Raw genomic sequence first — 19,330 nt, 5'->3', positions numbered from 1 at the left:
CGCTTCAAGTCCACATGCTTCAGGTGTAAGCTGCGCTTGCTTGGGTTAGCTCTCTTTTTGATGTGAGGCATTAGACCATTCTCCTTGTTTGACTGGTGGAGGAGAGTCAGGCGTGTGCTACTGATGCTCAAAGACATATTCCAGATACAAGTATTTTGGCATTATTATACATATATAGCCAGGTGTGTCTGACGGTGATTATGGCTAACTTTATGGGTTATGTAATCATCTTGCGAAGTGTTGTCTTTTGTTTAGACATGCTAGCTAAATAATTAACCATAATCCTAATCCATATAGTACCAGCAATACAAACTGATTGTCATAGCTAGCAAAAGTTAACCAAATAGGTTCAATGTTAGTTAGCTAGGTAACATTAGGCTATACCTAGCAATGCAAATGTCATTCTGAGAACGTTACTACACAGATAGTACATGTAATGTCAGCTAGCTAGCTAACAGGAAGCTTTAACTTGGGGTATTTTGTTCAGACATCTAGCTAGCGCAACAATGACCCATAATCCCAATCCATAGAGTACCAGCAATACAAACCGATTTGTCATAGCTAGCTAAAGTTAACCAAATAGGTTCCATGTTAGTTAGTTAGCTAGCTAACATTAGGCTATAACTAGCAATGTGAAATGGCGTTCTGAGAACATCACTACACACAGATCATAAATGTAATGCTAACTAGCTAGCCAGCCATCTAACATCAGCTACCTAGCGAACAGTAAGCTTCAACTTTCGAACAACAACTTTCGAACAAAATTAGGAACATATAATATCTGAAACTGTAGCTAGACTCTTAAAAGCAGGAAATGCATCACCGATGCTTCTACTACCATTACTTCCAATTAATCTTGTTTGGATTTTTCCCTGACCACTGTGGCTGCCATTTTTAGACCATTCTGGAACTTTGAGGGGTTATGACATATAAACTAGTAATTTAATAGGATCTCTGAAAATATAATATATTTCTTATTTCTGACAGTATTTGATGTTTCTGAATAATAATAGTTCTAAATATGCTTTATGGTTAGTGCATGAACCTAGAATGGCAGCAAATTATTTCTAATTGGTTTTTGTGGGCTTTCTCCATTCTGATTGCTTTATACTGTTCAACCGAACTTCAACCAAAAATAATAGGAGGACACAACTGACAGTAAAGTAGGCTTATTTGTAGAACATTGTATCAAAATATTATTTTGTAGCCTCATGCTGGTACTCGACCAATGGTTTCCAGTTGTGTAGTTGGGCTATTTGTTCAATTCAAGCATTCACTTCCAGAAATGTCATCAATTTCTTGTTCTAATTTATAATTTACACACTGTCACGTTTCTTTTGTCTTTTAGTATTTACATTTTTTTTGTAAACAATTTTTTTTTTACTTTTGCCACTAGACAGCAGTCCGACGATTTTCGGGGGTCTCTACTCCCGAAGTTGTAGACTTGTTGTGCTTGCAAGTTACCTAGCTCAGCTGTTAGCAGTTTCTTGCTGGTGATTTAAAAACAAATGATTTTATATAATTTACTGAATTATTTAATGTAACAAATACAACATATAAAATACTGTTAGAGGGTACAGTAAAAATCCACACCAGTGCGTGGATAAATACCGGTAGGCCTATGTAGTAATTAAGCAATAATGGAATTATCATTTGACAAGCTGAAGCCTAAGGTGAAGCCAAGGGCTGCTCTTAGGTGGAGAATGGGATGTCCCACTCACATCGTTGCCAGCTAAAATGGCACTCCAGCACTGGAATTCTGAGTGTTTACGGTTTCCTTGGTGAATTATTAGTTTCATGTTCATTCCTGGGCTAGCTAGGAAGGAACATGGTACAGGAGAGATTGTTGCACAGGTCGTAGAGGCTTACAGATAGGTTTATACAACTGCCGACTGTTGCAAACCAAATAGCATGGACAAATAATATGTAGATGTTTATGAATTTCCTGCCTGGGCTGCGGGGACAGTGGAATTGACATTAACACCATGTTACTTTGCGAGAGTTATTGTCCCACAACTCCTGCATATCAACCAATCAGCATCAAGGATCCAAACAACCCGTTTTATGAAATATGATATACGGCCCTGCCCTACGCCACCGTTTGTCATTGTTCAGCACAGAATTGCTATTCAGCTCAATGTCCAGTTGATTGTATGTCATGGCAACCAGATTTTGTCGAGCTCTCTTTCATGTTGTATTGTCAATGTCTACAGCATTTACTACACTGCTTGCCCATTGTGGCACACTATAATCAAGCATTATTGTCCCAGGTTTTGCCTGTGTCAATATAGTAGGAGCCAGACATCTGAAGATTGGTGGACTGCTTCCCTGCATTAATCTATTGATGATGAGGTCATAAAAATGATATCTTGTAAGGCTGAGGTATTTCCTAATCCAGGGTCACATTATCTTGTATTATTCTGGTGGGATAGTTATCACCACACATTATGGCTGTGTTGCTACTTTGACGCTAGAGGTGACGGTTTTCATCACACAAGATTAGCTACACGACTCCATCACTTTGGCCTTGTTCTATTACAAGGAAATAAGTGTGTTATCTGTTTCTTTTTTGAAATTCCAGATAGAGGTATAATGTTTATACAGTAGTTGATTGTGTTTTGTGTTCAGTTTATAAGCTATAGGCCTGTTCAATTGCATCTAAAAAAAAGTGTCTGTGTGCTTGTCCGAAGCCTCTGACTAAGAGGCTTCGGACAAGTCGTCACTGACTCCAGTCACATGGCTACTTGTCAGCGGGCTGCAGGAGGAAACATAATCCTGTGGAGGAAGGCTGCATTTATCAGTCTGTGACTGTTAGTGTGAGAGGGAGTATCTGGGTGAACAATAAACTAGGCTAGGAGCCCACCACGGCCAGTAAAGCCACACAGAAAGCCTCTCTAATTGCAGCTTGCTTTCTGTCTTTCTTTTTGTCTCACGCTTTTCTTTTTCTTTCCTTCACTTTGTCCGGTTCCTGGTCTCCCCTCACAGCGGCGTTCAGCTTTGCACTACAATGTCAGGCTCCCCCGCAGGAGGCACACAAAGGTACAGTATAAGGTTTTTGAAGTTGTCTCGGTAGTGACTTGTTGGACGTTTTTGATACCTGTCCAGTTTGGCTGTTTTCATGTTACTTTTAACCATTTACTTCAAATTGGATTTTGTCTGCTTCATTCAATGTGAGTTTTTGTGATTTCAGTTTAATACCGTACAACAAGGTTAATTTGGTTAGAGTTGCGTTGTGCTCTAAGTAATTCAATGAATTGAGAGTAAAGTTTCCCCTTGTGGACCTGCAGAGGTTTAGGTCTCTCCAGAAAAATTATCCTAATTTCCTATCATATTCTTGTCCGCACTGTTTGTGCTCTTCTAGTTAAGTGGCTCCAACAAACACTCCGCCACAGTCGTATAAAGCTCGAAATAGACTCTTTATGAACTTGTTTTCAGCAACACACATGGTTTGCTAAATGGCATTTTGAGTTCATGATAAATGCATTTGCTTCCCTCAGAGTTCTTTGTTTGCTCTATTGGAGGATTGGGCATTTCTTTTCACTTTCTGAAAACTCTCCCCTGTCTAGTTCATTCATGGTCAGTAAGTGTAGACAGTTGGTACCTAGGCTACATTTGAGGTTTTTCTTCTGTAGTCTGTCTGTCTACCTTTTAGTGCAGGGGTGTCAAACGTAAGGCCCGCGGGCCAGATCCTGCCTGTGAGCTGTTTCAATGCAACCGACAGGTGGTTTGATGAAAACCTTTTTTTAAATTATGATGGACTTACAATACAATCTCTTCGCTAGACTGTCAGGTAGCATCAAAGTCCAGGACAGGCGCTCTGTGTGAAAGATGCTATGAAAAACGCTCTGATGCACTCTGAATTACCTAAAATGATGAATCCCATATTGGTCTTTCACAGTCTGGCCGAACCCAAACTGTACTGTGCAAGTAGGGTAATAGTAGTCCCACTATTAAAACAGATAAATGAGGCTACATTTGCTTTGTAGGTGTTGATACCTAACCTGTCCTGTTTGGCTGTTTTCATGTTACTTTTAACCATTTACTTCGATTTGTGTCTTTTGGTTTTTGTCTGCTTCATTCAATGTGAGTTTTTGTGATTTCAGTTTAATACCGTACAGCAAGGTTAATTTGTTTAGAGTTGCGTTGTGCTCTAGTCTGATAAGTAATTCAATTAATTGAGAGTAAAGTTTCCCCGAGTGGACCTGCAGACATTTTGGTCTCCGATGACACTCACTCCAGGTTTCAGCTTTTTTGACTCTCAAAGTCACACTTTTTAAAAAATAGAATAACAACAAAATGTGATGTTTTAAGACCACAACAATGCTTAAACCACTTCAGGTGACCACTGAGGTGTGGGAAAAATCTAGAAATGTTGATTTTATTGCAAATAATCATAGAATTCTGCCAGGCATAGGCTACTTTGTAGCTAGTTAACATTTAATTGAGAAGGTTTTTGGGAAAACCTGTCCATCTTTTATTTATTTTATTTTACCTTTATTTAACCAGGCAAGTCAGTTAAGAACAAATTCTTATTTTCAATGACGGCCTGGGAACAGTGGGTTAACTGCCTGTTCAGGGGCAGAACGACAGATTTGTACCTTGTCAGCTCGGGGGTTTGAACTCGCAACCTTCCGATTACTAGTCCAACGCTCTAACCACTAGGCTACCCTACCGCCACAGTTAGGCCTATCATTAGCATTGCTATATTTTTCCTGTTCCTTAATTGTTTGAGACTTGGACGTTTTACGTCATATTATGAGGCATGTCTTACCTTGCTTCAAAGTAGCCTATAGTCAAAATCCCACCATAGAAACGTGGAGGCAATTATTTTGTAAAGACTTCCTCATATGCGCTCTCCTGTTCTGTTGGTTTTCAAACCAAACATTTTTCATTGTCTAGCAGTCAAATGCATTATCCTAGTCATATTAGCAACCTATGATAGTTGTTGCATCTTTAGATTTCCCCTATTTCAAAATTACTAAAGGATATTTCCATCTCTGTCCATGAAACCTCTCGCATGTGCGGTGGTGTGCATTTTAGAATGGTGTCTTTCTGCAAATTGCATTTCTGCTCTTAAAATGTGAAGAAGTAATAGTTTATCAACATTTTAAGCTAAACATTTGTATCTTTTCCATCAGCCTTATTAATTGATATGGTATATGCCTACAACAACAAAAAAAAGTAGGTATACGGCTTATACGCTCCACTACACCACTGCCTGACAGGCAAAATGAGTATGGACAGCCCTGCTTCAGTGTATTTGATAAGGTTCCTCTTGTGTATATAAGTTGTTCAGTGTTGATTATGGTGACTAATAGGAATAGTCTACACCACTGGGGAATATCTGAGGGAACATGACATTTGTTTGGAGTTGTCCACATTAGAGGTCGACCGATTAATTAGCATGGCCGATTTCAAGTTTTCATAACACTCGGTAATCCGCTTTTTTGGACACCGATTACAATGTTATCCACGAGGAAACTGCGTGGCAGGCTTGACCACCTGTTGTTACCTGTTACGCGAGTGCAGCGTCAATGCAGCGTGCGAATTGTGACCGTAATTAATTTGCCAGAATTTTACATAATTATGACAACATTGAAGGTTGTGCAATGTAACAGCAATATTTAGACTTAGGGTTGCCACCCGTTCTATAAAATACAGAACGGTTTTGTATTTCACTGAAAGAATAAACTTTTTGTTTTATAAATATAGTTTCCAGATTTTACCATATTAATGCCCAAAGGCTCGTATTTCTGTGTTTTATTATAATTAAGTATATTATTTGATATTTGGCAGAGCAGTCTGACTGAGCGGTGGTAGGCAGCAGCAGGCTCGTAAGCATTCATTCAAACAGCACTTTGCTGCTTTTGCCAGCAGCTCTTATCAATGCTTGAAGCACAACGCTGTTTGACTTCAAGACTATCAACTTCCGAGATTAGGCTGCCAATACTAAAGTGCCTATAAGAACATCCAATAGTCAAAGGTATATGAAAGGTGGTTGACGCGTCATAATTCCTATAATAACTACAACCTAAAACTTCTTAACTGGGAATATTGAACCACCAGCTTTCTCATGTTCTGAGCAAGGAACTTAAACGTTAGCTTTTTTACATGGCACATATTGCACTTTTACTTTATTCTCAAACACTGTTTTTGGATTATGTAAACCAAATTGAACATGATTTATTTGAGACTAAATAGATGTTATTTATGTATTATATTAAGTTAAAGTAAGTGTTCATTGTTCATTCAGTATTGTTGTGATAGATAGATATATATCGTCCGATTAATCGGTATCAGCATTTTTGGTCCTCCAATAATTGATATTGGTATCGGCGTTGAAAAATCTTAATTGGTCGACCTCTCGTCCACATTCTCCTGTGTCTTGGAGCCTCCCAATCATTAGAAATTGGAGTTGATGAACTCAATTCTGTGAGTTAGGCATTGAGGATTCATAGATGAACACTGTGTATTTTGAGTTAGGTTGGTGCTTGCCTTAAAGATTTATCTAAGGGACACCTCACACTTGAGCAGAAGTGCTATCATTATGCTGATGTAATGTAGCCTATTGCCTACATATTCTATGCTAACCCTGCAAAACCACATCTAAAAACAAGTTGTTTTCAAGAAAGATAAACCCTGTCCCTAAAACAGGAGTCGCATACACTAATATAGCCTAAGCATAGACTAAGTAAAATCTTAAATCATCTTAAGTATACGTTGTGTCCACGATGAGGTTTCCACATTATAATTGAGTGTCTATTTGTGGAATGGCATTTTCATTGGTAGTTAGATTTCTTATTGAACTGCTTTTCCTGAAATGATGCCTTTTTGATTGAAGAATGCCAGTATGTAATCTGTGGTCTATACTTTTATGCCACACAATTTAAAGGCTTAAAACTGTCCAACTGCAACACAACATGTTTTTACTACCACTTGAATTGAGGCTTCCAAGAGTTATTGGCTTGTCATGTAGATTGAGCCTACAACAGCTTCTTATAAGCTTGAGTGGTACTGACTGTGTAGACTCAATTTACATGTTATATTAAATCATTTGCAGATATCAATACCTACTCTAAACTGATCAGCTAGGCTTTGCTTTAAGTGTACTCTTAGCCTATAGTTTACTGCATATTGCGTGACCCAAGTCCTTTATAATCTCACAGAGCTGTCATGCTGTGCAAGTCATACAGGCCTAGGAGGCAAAATGCAAATCGAAATGTATGGGTTTTAACTGCAGTTATTTATAAAGTGGTGAGCTTTCCCTAGGGGGGCATTATTTGACTCGAATTCAGACTGTTTTCAGAGCAGGTCCTTATTGTTTTATCAATTTAAGTGGACACGGCACAGATGCTATTTGATTCCCATGTCTGAGACATTGGAAGTTTACTGGTATGAGTGGGAAGTTGGGAAGCAAATAGGCCTACTCAGGGCTCTAAAGTGCGACCATTTTAATTGCATATGCGCCTAAATATTTGCGAGCACCAGTGCGCCTAGAAAAATGAAGGATTCTTGCTTTATTACCTCAAATATGTTTCATTGTGCTCCTAAATTTCTTTGTGTGAGCCTTCAATTTAGGCGCACACGTGCTTCTTATTAAAAAAAAGTTAGCGTAGAGCCCTGCTACTGCTTAATGGAAGTAAGCAATTAAGTTGTTTCATGGAACTCTGCCACTGGTGTCATAAAGTTGTCAATACCTTCACGTCTCCTGTCAGATTCAAACTACCCAGGTAACTAACATTGATTTGATAGAGTATTAGAAATCAATATTTTACTATTTGAATAATTTTTTTGTAATTTTACAGCACTGATCCATATTTTGCCTTGTGAAAGCAGGTAGACAGACGTCTTGTGAAAGCATTAGAATGGAATCTCAGACATTGATGAGGAGTTAGTTATGTCACCATAAGGTTTGTGTACCAGGTGACTTAAGGTGACATCAGAATTGTGGAAACTCCGGTGACTTGACTAAACATAGATTAGAGAAATGGAAGACTTTACATAGCTTTATTTGCCAGTACTTTTCCACTCTGCAAGGGAAAAAGTGCAGAAGGCTGCAAAGGAGGCCACAGGGCTAGATGACCAAACCTCAAGCAGGAAATGCTTGCTCATGTAAAGGGTCTCCTCATCCACCTATATTGCCATATCATAGACTAGTGATAGTGCAAGCTAGCATGCTAGCTGTTCCGGTAGACTTCCAGTCATTGCGTTTATGCTAGTTAGCATTGGCTCCAGGGTGGTGAATTTAATGCGCAAATGTTATCAGCCACATTTCTTTAAAACAACATATTAATGTGTTCTATACCTTTTCAAGCAGGCAAGGCCTCCATCTTTCTCTATTGTTTGAACCAGATATTGAACATATGCTGTACCCTACCTCGCTTTCACCACTGTAGTGTTGAAATTCTCTCTTTGAGATGACACACACACTCATGCATGTTTTTTAAATTACTTTTTTTTTTTTAAATACATGTGGGCTTTGGATAAAAAATTTAAATGGCTCCCAAATGCTCTGTGTGACTACCCGCCTATGTCTACAAGCCAGCCTAAATCTACCAGCATTTGACTGTTGTTAATTTCCCATGCTGATTGGCTCACAAAACTACCTCTACCTTCATACTGGAACGCAGGAACATAAAATGTCTATCCATAGTTGCCAGAATCTTGCACTATCACTTTAGCCTATTTCTTCAGGTTATGTTAATGCAGTAGCAGTTAAGCCTGGGACAGAGGTTATCAAATTTTATTTGTCACTTGCGCCGAATACAACATGTGTAGACCTTACAGTGAAATGTTTACTTACAAGCCCTTAAAACCAACAATGCAGTTAATAAGAAATAAATAATAAGAAATCAAAGTAACAAATAATTAAAAAGCAGCAGTAAAATAACAAAAGCGAGGCCATATACAGGGGGTACCGGTAGAGAGTCAATGTGCGGGGGCACCGATTAGTTGAGGTAATACGTACATGTAGGTAGAGTTATTAAAGTGACTATGCATAGATAATAACAGAGAGTAGAAGCGGTGTAAAAGAGAGGGGGGGCAATGCAAATAGTCTGGGTAGCCATTTGCCGTGCGGTAGCAGAGAGAAGTCTATGACTAGGGTAGCTAGAGTCTTTGACAATTTTAGGGCCTTCCTCTGACACTGCCTGGTATAGAGGTCCTGGATGACAGGAAGATTGGCCCCAGTGAAGTACTAGGCAGTATGCACTACCCTCTGTAGTTTCTTGTGGTCGGAGGCCAAGCAGTCACCATACCAGGCAGTGACGCAACCAGTCAGGATGCAGGGTGCAGCTCTAGAACCTTTTTGAGGACCCACCTTTTGAGGACCCATGAGGACCCATGCCAAATATTTTCAGTCTCCCGAGGGGGAACAGGTTTTCTTGGTGTGCTTGGACCATGTTCGTTTGTTGGTGACGTGGACACCAAGGAACTTGAAACTCTCACTCAACCTGCTCCACTACAGCCCCGTCGATGAGAATGGAGGAGGGCTCAGTCCTCCTTTTCCTGTAGTCCACAGTCCTCTCCTTTCAATCTTAGGATGATAAATGTCCCATATTCAAAAGTCTGGAAGGCTGATTGATTGCAGGCTGAAAATATCAGGTCCCTGAAAAAGTTATGACATGGCTGGATAAATCCACTGGGCAATTTGGCTCTGCATTGATTTCCTTTCATTGTGATTGCTGTAATTTTATTTTTTTTGGCTTTGTATTATTTGTATTACTGTGTTCATATTGTTATCATAATGGATGTTATTACAGTCTTGCCCTGGGGTGCATAAGCCATTTCCCATGGTTGTGTGGTTAGGAACCCAATGTACTGTAATTCTAACTTTATCCCACTGTTGATCACTCCCCTTTCCTTAGTCAGCAGGGGTCTAGTTTTACTGAGAAAGTCCTATTTTAAGCGCATCAAAACAGTTTTTGGTTCTTATTGTGCAGTTTGACACAGTCAATTTTCTCATGTCTCCTAATTACAACTGTGCGTGTGTCACGTGTCATTGAGATATCTTGTCTCAGTGCAATTGACTTGTTGATCATTTAAGATCTCTGGTACATGGAATTAGTCATTTTCCTGTGCCTTTTATGTATCAAGTGTCTTGGAGTAGTGTTGATCTAAGATTAGACCGGTCCCCCCTGTTCATGCAATCTATTCATTGTGATATCAATGGCAAAACTGATCCTAAGTCAGCTGTCCTACTCTGAGACGCTTGATGCATACGGCCCCTAATGTCACTCCCTTTCCTTGTCCCTCTTGAACTCCACTTATGATTGGGAGAATTAACATTTTTGAACAAAGCGTTCTCTCTCCAGCCCACAACCTCCAAACAACAGCACGCGTCATAGCCTAATCTCTATATAGTTGACTGTACTAAGTTATGAGCCAGGCTACCTCTTAAGGACCTTTTCTTGCAAACAAGGTCATTGATATGATTATGCCCTGGCTTCAGTGAAGCACTTTGATAGTGATTGCCAGGAAAACTAGGCTGCCTTTGACGGAACAGACAGTGTTTCTAACGGTGAGTCTAGAATGGCCCAACGTGAACAGCCACCCTGTTGCAGTGCACTACTTTTGACCAGAGCTCTATAGGTCTTAGTCAAAAGTAGTGCGCTATAAACAAAATAGAGTTCCATTTGGGTCGTACAGATCTCCTCTGCTATAGCTGTCTGAATGAAAAGGCGCATCTCCTTCAACAGAGACACACAGAGCCAATGTTTGACTCACGCCAAGCTCTCTGTAAGCTGAAACCATTGACCACCTGGAATATCAAAGGGATTGAAAAGGGTAAAGCTTTCTGTTGATGTTCTCTTCGACAGGAATACATTAGGAAACATTATTCAGAGTAGGTTATACAGCATGCACCAGCATCTGATTCCTCACAATCAGTTAGTTTAATGCTGGCTGCCAGTTATCTTGAAATGGGTACAAAAACTCATCAGAAATCCATATTATGCAGTACAATGATCATACCAGACTTTGATGTTACACCTCTTGGTGCTGCACCACCACCAGCCCTGTCTGTCCTTGCTTCCTGTCTGTCTCTACTGTACCCAAAGGCTCCTGACCTGCAGGTATGGGTCCTCCTGCAGGGGTAGGGCGCGTGGCCCCAGTCACGCGCCATCACTTATCACAGCCTCTTCTCAACAGTAGCAAGCCCTTATCTGGCCCTTATCAGACAGTGGTTGTAATGACCTTGGGGGTGGTGAGGAATTACAGTAGGACTGGAGTCCTCCCCAACAGGGACACAGTAACAAGACACGTGACTAATCATGGTTAGGGGCCCTGTGTCTAAGTCTGAGCTTGTGCTGACAACCTCAGCCTTTAGGCAGGAATCAAAGATGAATTATCATCTTCCTAACCAAACAAGGAAGCTGTCATGACCTTTGTGTTTTGTGAGAGTAGTTTTATTGTGCTGTGTAAAAACAAGATGACTCATTGAGTTTAGCACTGACTTTGCTGACAGCATCTTTATTGAGGAAAAATGTACTTACTATGACTGATATGTGGTTGTCTCACCCAGCTATCTTCAGATGAAGGCACTAACCCAAGTCGCTCTGGATAACAGCGTCTGCTAAATAACTTGTTAAAAAAAATATAGAAATATATTTAAAGGTTTGTTTTAAGATGCACTTACATCTTTCTGTCTTTCCCAGGTTATGCTGCCCAAAAGCTATCTGAGTCCAAGTGAGAAAGAGAAGGGCTGAATCCACACCGTTCCCTAAACCTGTTAGCTATCCAGACAGCCACAGCACCAGCACCCATTCCACAGAGGAGAGGAGCCATGAGCAACCCCAATGAACCCAGCAATATCACAGACGCCTTGGCATCAGTCATCCACATTGTAAGTCCATTCATTCACACTGTGATACAAGTTCAGTAAGTCAGGTCATCCTAACAAACATTTTCCACACAATGCAAACAAACACAGACATCAAAGAGACCTGTGATTTGACAGTCATTGACATCAGTAAGAAATTGCGTGTCAACATACAGTACCAGTCAAAAGTTTGGACACTCCTACTCATTCAAGGGTTTTTCTTTATTTGTACTATTTTCTACATTGTAGAATAATAGTGAAGACACTGAAATAACACATATGGAATCATGAGTAACCATAAAAAGGGTTAATCAAATCAAAAATTGAGATTCTTCAAAGTAGCCACCGTTTGCCTTGATGACACCTTTGCACACTCTTGGCATTTGTCTAACACTTTTTTGGTTCCTACATGATTCCATATGTATTTTTTCATCGTTTTGATGTGTTCACTATTATTCTGCAATGTAGAAAATAGTTCAAATAAAGAAACTTTTGAATGAGTGTGTCCTAACTTTTGACTGGTACTGTACATTGATATATTATTGCTCCTGACTATATATTGTGTTAGTTTATGCTAATTGAATATTCTCATAAAACAGCAGTGGTCCTCTGAGAAAGGCATTCATCTGATCTCTGATTGCCAAACGTCCTTGTTTCTTTGTACACGTGACACACATTCTCTCTATGCTAGAGTTCTGCTTCGTCAGCCTCTCCAGTTCACTGTGTTTTGGAATGGGAGTGTGTTTTTTGGTTTGTGCCGTTCTTCTCAGAGCAGGGTATATACAAATCCATGCCCTCACTGGGATTAAATCCCCTGACTCCAGGCAGGTTTAGGGATATTTTTATTAATTCTGACTTCTGAATTGAAACATGAAACGTTTTTCAAACCATTTCCCTTGGGCCCCATTTGAGAAGTGCCTGCTGCCCTTATACGACCTTATGGGGTGGAGATTGGCTTGGGGAATCAAGTATGTCGAAGGTTACACCAAGCCAAGCAATTTCCTTCCACTTTTCTTAAGCCAGCGTCTATTTAGAAATGACGCTGTACTAGGACCAAAATATCTTGTTGTATTTCCAGGCCTTTCCAGTGCCCGGTTTGTAATGTGGGGCAGAATGGGCACTCCAACTTAACATATTGGCATCAGTACTTTTAGAAGCTCGGTGCTAAAGCATCTCTGTGGTTTAGGCTCAGAGCAGAGGCCAGCTGGTCAAGGTCAATGGTTAAAACTAAATTCCAGGTCCCTGGGGTCCTCTCAAAATAACAATCTGAAGAAGATGAGTAAGTTGCTTTGGGTAGTGTTGAGAGATGCCGTGGGTCATTCAAAGAAAGAAAAAATGTTTTCTGGGCAATCAATGAGGAATAAATACACGTCCTCTTTATGGTTTCTTCAAATGATTAATTGAGATTGGATACAGAGTTTATAGCAGATCTTTAACCTTTACACAACAAACAAAAATGAAATGAGCATGAGCATCCATTTGTGACCCACACAAACATTCTCCCACGACCCTCTTAAGCATGCATGCATGCACACGTACAGTAGACTCAAACACATGCACCACCACACACAGTGCAAGAGCGGTAGATACTAGAACGTCACTCACTGCTCAACCACTTCAGGAAATTCCTGCTTTCCCTGAGCTATGCAATTTTTTTTTCAGTCAGCTGCTTCCTATCCCATGTTACACAATCATGTGGCTGTGGCACTAGACAACCCCCCCAGGACTGGCCTACTGCCTCTTAGTAGGTGGACTCTCCAAGACATAAACAACTAAGAGTGAAAGGACGCTCATGTCCTGAATACCTCCCTGTGTTATAATGTAGCGGTAGTTCTGTAGTTGAATTGTAATGTCCCTGCTACACATGTCTGAGTTGCAGAGGTGCAATGCAAAACATGAACATATAGTAAGTTGTATGTACTCTGTGAGATGGACGGGTATCCCAGTGGCGGTAATGGCTAATTATGGCCTACAGATTTATCTACCGTATGTCTGGTTAGTGTGACAAGTCTGCTGTTTTGTGACATTACACCGACCTTATTTAACCTTGGTAAATCTGGGCTCTCTAAACCTTTTCCTGTCCAAGGACAGATGGCTTGTTGATGGACGGCTTTGAGGGCTGTGATTTGAATAGAGTCTGCTGGTAATCAGATTCAGCCCATTAGTCAGTTCAATCAGTTCAATATAACTCCGTTACAAGGCTGGCAGCCATGAAGCGTCTTTATAATCTCTTACGGAGAATTCAGACGGTTGTCAGGTTGTCAATACATACCTAAGCTGCTATCCAATTGATGTGTTTACAACTTCATGGCTGCAGATGTTTTCTTTCTTGTACATCTGCATGAAGCTGATAGTTAAATTGACAAAAGACATGTAATTTTCCTTGCTTCCTTGCTCTTCTGAGTTAATAATTCACCGTTCAAACGATGAGTGATGAGTGTACATGTGTATGCAAGAGGGAAGAGAGAGTGTGTGTGTGTTTAAGGATAGTTTAGATAATCCTATTTGGATTTTGGAAGGGTCGGTCAACGTTGTGAAACTGGGGTTGATGTCCTCTTCCTGCCGCTAGGTACTGCCCTTTTGTCATGTGACTGGAGGCAACCGAAAGAGACCATAGACAGAGGTTGAAAATGTGATTACTGTGTGCGGCAGTTATTTTTACTTATCAAGCAAAAAATAAGGTCGCTAGAGATAATGCCGCGTGAGAAACAAGATTGGACTTTGATGGAGTTTCTTTACACAGCAGCAAAGGTGAGTTATGAGTTTGAACACAGGGTAACATACAGCAGAGTCACATGGGCATTGATTTCCTTTAGAAGCGCCTCCATGTGTGTGGACATGAAGAGACTTTTCCTGTTCTATGTCTACATACCACGTGCACTATATTGGTTTTAAAGGCTGAACAAAAAATATAGTAGATAGGTCTACACCTGACTTGTAGTAAAAGTGAACACAATGGGGTTCGAAACTGAATGAATTTGTCCTTTTTTCCCTGACAACATTTTGTTGTAATGTGTGCAACAAGTGAAATGTGAACTTTGCAAAGATTTGTTGCGACAACAACTACTAATAATAAAGAGTTGTTGCACTGTCCAATTCCAAAGGCGTCTGCGACGGTCTTGTTATTTTGTCAACAGCCCATTGACTGTTTGCGTGAGTTTGTGAATGGAGGACAACATTTCTTCTGATTTGTTGTCTTAATCAGTGATTTGCTGATAGTTACCCCTCGACTGTCAACAGATGGAGCACGCTAGATATCTCAGCAGGGGAATGTGGTCAGTCAGTGTCTTGTAAAACTCCTAGCTAATGGCTGCCAGAGCCATGTGTGAATAGTGTTGGACAGCTAGAAGTGGCAAGGCATGCGTCCTTAATGGCACCTTATTCTCTATGTAGTGCGCTACTGTGCAGGGAATAGGGTGCTGTTTGGGACACAGCTGTGGTGTGAGAGGATTTATACAATCAGCATGTTGTGAGTAACACCTCCCCTAGAAGTGACCCCATTAGAGAATAACTTTTGTCTGGCATGACAAATCGCCAGCCTCTTTTGTTTGTCCTTCGTAAAGGGATTAGAATTAAGAGTCCCCGCACCCCGCACCCCAACCCCCTTCCTCCTCTCTAAGTCACAGTATGACAGTATCCAATGTCACTGGCTATCATCATGCAAGGGATATCACATTAATAATAATATATTTATATAGCGCTTTTTGTTACATGAAGAATATCAAAGGTGCTTTATTTTTTTAATAAAGAATGAAGTTAATTGATAGTTCATGGGCTGCATGGACAAAGATCTTCCACAGAGGCGGGTGCATGTCCAGATGACATCCGACTCGCACTAGGACTAGCTCCACTCCACTATCACTTAATCAGTGTGGGAAAGAAAGCTTTAGCATTGCTGGTCTACCCCTCAATAAAGTTTAATGCATGGCCACCCTCGATTTTGTCAAGCTTACTTCCTCACGTTTCTCTGAACGTCAACAACTAAGAATCAAGGTCAGTGGTTGAAAATATGATTTGGTGGGCACTTTAATCAGACCTCAAAAGTGAAGGGAAGCAACTTTGAGGTACATTGGCCTGTTTACCCAGATGGTACCACTGGGGAGAAAGAGACAGTGGTCATATTTACACATAAGGCATTACCTTCAAAGACCTCTCCAACAGATGGACATGAGATCTCCTCGTCTGGCCTGCTGCTGCAGGAATGCAGTGACTCAACGGAGTATTACATGACCACTTACTACTCTATATCCGCCACTGTTAACCTGTCCTTCTGCTCTGAGTGTTGCTGACTGTGTGGGATTTCAGCCACCTCTCGGCTCCTCTAATCCTCTCTACAGCCTCTGTGTAAGTGACTAGCTGAGTACTCACTACACTCACTTTGCTTGTAACAAACCTAGTATACGTTAAGCAGACAGTAGGGGTTATTGCATTACTGAGATTAATATTTCAGTTTGCCTAATCTATCTGGTTTACTGTATTGGGGAACTCTAATTAGATATTAGAAAGCTTCCTCTGTATCTCTTTTCACTTTCCACACAGCAGATTTGATTTCTCTTCTTGTGTGTGATGTTTATTTTGCTAAAAGTTTTGTCTACCTACCTGGTTCCTAAGAAGGTCCTGAGCAGGCTTCCCCAAACCATCAGTACGACCAGGGTAACGCTTCAGTATGACAACTAACGGCCTGTGAGTGTTCATGGTACCTACAGAATCGTATCACCAACCTCACTTCAGGGCATTGTGGAGGTGACCTCCACTTTGACCTTCAAAGTGTTCTACAAGGCCTCGGCTTCACCCTGCCCCCCCCCGGCTAAGCAATGTTAAGACAAAGGCAGAGCACACTGCATGTTCACATCTCCCCAGCTCATCTCCTATCTGATCACTTTAATTTTACGCTTCTAAGTCTTCCAAAGCCACATAACCATTGTGTGCCATTGTCCTCTAACAATCCATTGCGGTCTGAACATGTTCAATGTTTAACTCCAGAACAATAGCACTTGGTACTTAGTTACAACGCCTCAACCATTTCAGGACATTCAGGTGTTATATCCAATCTACGTTTGTTGTGGAAAAGCCCCATTTGCTGATTCAATGACCTATATGGCGCATGTTCTCTCTTCCCACAGTACAAGGCTGAGAGAATGTTTGTTTCTGTAAAAAGAAAAACGTGAGTGAGAAAGTTAAGAGGGTCAAACCAAGACATCACCTCTCCCCGTTACCAATAACAGGGGTTGGCATTTTATTTTATACCTTTATTTAACTAGGCAAGTCAGTTAAGAACAAATTCTTATGTTCAATGACGGCCTAGGAACAGTGCCTGTTCAGGGGCAGAACGACAGATTTGTACCTTGTCAGCTCAGGGATTTGAACTTGCAACCTTTCAGTTACTAGTCCAACGCTCTAACCACTAGGCTACCCTTCCGCCCCGGCATGTCTTGGGGGTATGATCTTTGACCTTCTGTAACTTTCATTATTCATTCAGGATTATCCGTAAGCATGGTAGTATCCACATTAATGTAGACGTGTTTAGAAATATATTATATTCTTATTTACAATAAAAGTGATTCCAAAATGACAACATTATTTACCATTAATTTCTATTGGGCACAATATAATTTGAAACACAACCAAAACAAACTGCAAATGCATCCAACAAGTTTGTAGCATCTAGGGCTGTTACGGTGATCATATTACCGCCACGCCGGCAGTCACGAGTCATAACCGCAGTTAAATTCCACGTGACTGTTGATTCACGATAATTAGGCTACTCCAAAACTGCACTTGCTAACAGCAAGTCACTAATGGCACTCTAATGGTCCTTCTAATCACTCTGATATAAATGCAAATGTATTCGAAAATCAAACACTTCATGATTTAATTTAATAATCTGCAGAGGTAACAATAGCCGAAACCAGCATTTTAGAAAAATCTGGCCCTGAAAACTTGCCTTGATTTTTTTTTTTTTTTTTTTTTATTTTTACTGTTATTTAACTACGAAAGTCAGCTAAGAACAAATTCTTATTTACAATGGTGGCCTATGGGGAACATGGGTTAATTGCCTTGTTCAGGGGCAGAATGACAGATTTTTACCTTGTCAGCTTGGTGATTCGATCCAGCAACCTTTTGGTTACTGGCCCAACGCTCTAACCACTAGGCTACCTGAACCACGTCTTCCCATATGGACAGAAAAGAGCAGAAGATCGGAGCGATCCCATCAGATCCAGTTGGTCAAAAACAGGTAAAAACTGTTTCTAAAACATGGTCATGGATGTTTTTTTTAAAAGCCAAACACAACGGCAGCCATTTGGAATCTTTTTGGATTCAAGTCAAATGTGAGAGATCAGCTAATAAATCTGGATGAAGACATTTTCCGAATATGCGAGAAGAATGGTGATCTTCTTAAAGAAGAAACAGAACCTGAAAGCAAACCCCGGTACCCTTGATAGTGTGTGCCGACACCGATATGACCAGCTATATGGCAGAGAAGGAACCAGACACATCTGCTGACCCCCTGTCATGGTGGCGGGATATAACCACTCTCTCGTTTACCTTTATTGGCTCTGCTTGCCAAAAAGTATATGTGCATGTGTGCTACCAGCACTGTGTCAAAGGGTGTTCAGCACGACAGGGAACATAGTTACCTCTCTCCGGTCTTCACTGAAGCCCGACAAATTAAACATGTTGGTGCTTCTTAATCAGAACCTTAAAGCCTAACGTTGGCCAGTGCTAGATAGAGCCTATGATAGTGGACTGCAACATCTTTGCAAAAAACATACCTTATTTATATAAGGTCCCACAATTAACAGTGCATGTCAGAGCAAAACCAAGGAATTGTCTGTAGAGCTCAGAGATAGCTTTGTGTTGATGCACAGATCTGGGGAAGGGTACCAAAACATTTCTGCAGTATTGAAGGTCCCCAGGAACACAGTAGCCTCCATTCTTAAATGGAAGAAGTTTGGAACCACCAAGACTCTTCCTAGGGCAGTCCTAGAGCTGACTGCCCGGGCCTAACTGAGCAATCCGTGGAGAAGGGCCTTGGTCAGCGAGGTGACCAAGAACCCGATGGTCACTGACAGAGCTCCAGTGTTTCTCTGTGGGGATGGGAGAACCTTCCAGACAACCATCTCTGCAGCACTCCACCAATCAGGCCTTTATGGTAGAGTGGCCAGACAGAAGCCACTACTCAGTAAAAGGCACATGACATCCCACTTGGAGTTTGCCAAAAGGCACCTAAAGACTCTTTCTGAAACCAAGATTGAACTCTTTGGCCTGAATGCCAAGTGTCACGTCTGGAGGAAACCTGGCACCATCCCATGAAGAATGGTGGTGGGAGCATCATGCTGTGGTGATGTTTTTAGGGTTGCAAAATTCCAGTAACTTTCCCAAAATGTCCAGGTTTTCCAGAAATCCTGTTTAGAAGATTTTATTCCCTTCTGATTCCAGGAGTTTTCCAACCAGGATTTCTCGAAAACCTGGGAATTTTGCGAAAGTTGCCAGAATTTTGCAACCCTAGAT

General features: G+C 40.8%; 1 protein-coding gene across 17 annotated transcripts in view; it reads left to right on the top strand.

The window, feature by feature from the left end:
* The window catches only part of LOC110489906 (anion exchange protein 2), a 78,771-nt gene that overhangs the window by 30,382 nt on the left and 29,059 nt on the right, over nt 1-19,330 (top strand). For 12 of the 17 annotated variants that reach the window (XM_036944178.1, XM_036944191.1, XM_036944183.1 and 9 more), the window contains 2 exons: nt 2,986-3,039; nt 11,655-11,842. In XM_036944178.1, coding sequence (XP_036800073.1) covers nt 11,783-11,842 — 60 coding nt within the window. In that variant the 5' untranslated portion in view covers nt 2,986-3,039; nt 11,655-11,782. Of the gene's footprint in view, nt 1-2,985; nt 3,040-11,654; nt 11,843-14,419; nt 14,570-19,330 lie in introns of those variants that run through there. The other 5 variants (XM_021562886.2, XM_036944186.1, XM_036944185.1 and 2 more) reach the window with 3 other exon arrangements.

The sequence above is a fragment of the Oncorhynchus mykiss genome, chromosome 15 (assembly GCF_013265735.2).
Source record: "Oncorhynchus mykiss isolate Arlee chromosome 15, USDA_OmykA_1.1, whole genome shotgun sequence".
Classification (NCBI taxonomy): Eukaryota; Metazoa; Chordata; class Actinopteri; order Salmoniformes; family Salmonidae; genus Oncorhynchus; species Oncorhynchus mykiss.
This window is presented reverse-complemented; position numbering and strand designations above follow the sequence as displayed.